Below are 2,480 nucleotides of genomic sequence, written 5' to 3' on the forward strand. Positions count from 1 at the left end.
GAAATGGAGTCAAGAGAAAAGCAGAGGCAGTGTACATCCATCAAACTGATCTAGAGCGTATTCCTTAAAAGGATAAATAGAAGTTTCCATCAGTGGAAGAGAATAATATCCCAAGGTAGAGGAGAAGTGATTGAAGATACGTTCTTTCCCTTGCAGGTTTCACTAGCCCTGTTTCTACTGAAGTCTTGGGAGTTTATGAAATGAAGATTGGTTCCATCACACTCCAAGTACTTAGTGGAGATATTACCAAGGAAGATACAGAGGTTATTGTAAACATAGCAAATCCGTCTTTTGATGTCAAAACAGGTATTGTATTAAAGATGTAGTTCTTTAGGGATAAATTAGAGTTAGGTTTTAGAAGGGGGTAGGGGAAAGAATTGTCCATACAGGAAATTTTTATGAAATATTTTTCAGATCAGAGAGGGAGGGATTTGTGATTAATCCTGATATAGATCTTAAATAGCTTTTTTGCATGTACTGAATATTTGATTTAGTTTCCAAGTAGAAGGCATCTGACCAGATTTTTCTTGCTTGAAACCAAAAATGTTTAAATAAAAGGGAATTTTCAGATCTAGGAGAATTCTGAAAAACTGCTCTTGTCCTAAAATGTTTCATTCTAAGGCAAAGTCCTGGTTAAGTAAATTGACCTGTAAGAAGCAGAGGGTTCTGACACTGAGAATGAGACACATGAAAGATACCAAATGATAAAATGCAAAGCCATGGGAGAGTTTGGTGAAGGTCATATGGGTTTAGCTGGTGAAACGATGAAATAGGAGTTGTTCTTAATGATTTGTAATCAGCAGTGAAGGCAGTGTTGTGTCTGCAGCCAGTGCAGTGTGTCATGGAGGGTACTTAGGGGAACGGTCAAGGTTTTGCACTTTGTGGGATCTTGCCATACAAGAATTCAGGGCATTTGTAGAGTAGAGAAGTTGGGCAGAGTTTTGAGTCGAGATAGGTGACTTAACGAATGCCTGTGCTTTTCTTGTGTGATTTAAGGAGTCTTCAAAGCCATTATGGATGCTGCTGGTTGCCAGGTGGTAAACGAATGTGCTCAGTATGGTATGTTGATGCATGTTGAGGCACACTTTTTGGTTTGATTAATTTGTGTATTGTTGTTCTCTCTGAAAATGTAAAGTTGTTTTGTAATTCTCTATTCTGATGGCATAACTGTTTTACCTGAAAAAGACAGCTTTCACTTTCAGGAATTTTGAAAAGTCCCCTTCCTGTTTTGACACCTACTTTGAGAATTTTTCTTTTCCCAGTTGTTTAGCAACAACTTAGACATCAGTGTGTTATGCACATTATTGTCATCCTGGATCCAAAACACGGCCCTATACCAGCTGCTAAGAAGAAAATTAACTCTATCCCAGCTGAAACCAGGACAACCCTGATCATAATTCCTCTGTTCTCTGCATTCTGGCAGAAGAGTAGAGCCGTAAAATTCCAGCTCCCTGGGGTTGGCCTCTATGAGCAGAGAAAGGCTCATAAAAAAAGCAGTGGCCTAAGAAAGGATTTCTCATAGAAATGACTTTGGCATGCTTTTAAATAAAAGTGAGCTGTATTTAAAGTCATCCTAAATTCTTAAATTGCAAATTTAATAATTCTTAAATTGGAAATTCTTAAATAGGAAACTGCTTTGTAGCAGAGATCTCAGGAAATTGAGATCTCACACATTTACTTGAACTGATTCCTTAAAGAATCTCTGCATTCTGTATTTACACAGAAAACCAGAGAATCAGTGAAACCCAGAATAATGTAGCTTGCAGTAGATCTCTTTCCCCTTTTTCATGTTCTCTTCAAGGATCAGTATAACCAGCTGTCCTACCAGAAGAGAAAGGCACTTTAAAAGTCTCTCCTTCTTTATCTTCTCTCTTCCAGCTGGGCAGCATCAAAGTGCCTTTATTACTACACAGGGTGGAAATCTGTTGTGCAGTAAAATCATTCACTTGCTTTCCAGTAACGACGTGAAGTGTCAGGTCTCCAAAGTGCTTAAGGAGTGTGAGCAAAAGATGTACAAATCTGTTGCCTTCCCAGCTATTGGAACAGGTTTGTGTTTTCTTGGGGAAGCAACGAGGGCTGTGATGGGGATAGTTCAGAAACTGGGGAAAAGTTAATATGGAGAACAGTAGACTTGTACAGGAAACTGTTCACTGCTACGTGCCTTTTCTTTTTGTTTAGGTCAAGCAGGACAGAGTCCAGCAAAGGTGGCTGATGAAATGTTGGATGCCATAGTAGAGTTTGCAAGCAAAAAATCAGTACAGCATTTGCAGACAATTAAAATCGTCATCTTCCAGACAAATATGCTGAAGGACTTTTATGAAAGCATGAAGAAAAGAGAAGATTTGGATTCATCCACCGCAGATTCATGGTTTTCTGTGTTTAAATGTAAGTAGGTGGATTTTCTGTGTGCATGGGCAAATTGGAGTTCTTCTGTTTACAACTAATAATTGACATATATTTATCTACAGCCTTCTTTTGGG

General features: G+C 38.5%; 1 protein-coding gene across 1 annotated transcript in view; it reads left to right on the forward strand.

The window, feature by feature from the left end:
• Positions 1–2,480, forward strand: part of LOC114067330 (protein mono-ADP-ribosyltransferase PARP14-like) — a gene marked incomplete at its 5' end in the record, with an annotated part of 18,156 nt that overhangs the window by 10,755 nt on the left and 4,921 nt on the right. The window contains 4 exons of the mRNA XM_027902656.1: positions 157–306; positions 997–1,059; positions 1,879–2,046; positions 2,179–2,385. Coding sequence (XP_027758457.1) covers positions 157–306; positions 997–1,059; positions 1,879–2,046; positions 2,179–2,385 — 588 coding nt within the window. The remainder of the gene's footprint in view (positions 1–156; positions 307–996; positions 1,060–1,878; positions 2,047–2,178; positions 2,386–2,480) is intronic.

The sequence above is a fragment of the Empidonax traillii genome, unplaced genomic scaffold (assembly GCF_003031625.1).
Source record: "Empidonax traillii isolate 1590-97213 ecotype Southwest subspecies unplaced genomic scaffold, ASM303162v1 scaffold900:size397343, whole genome shotgun sequence".
Classification (NCBI taxonomy): domain Eukaryota; kingdom Metazoa; phylum Chordata; class Aves; order Passeriformes; family Tyrannidae; genus Empidonax; species Empidonax traillii.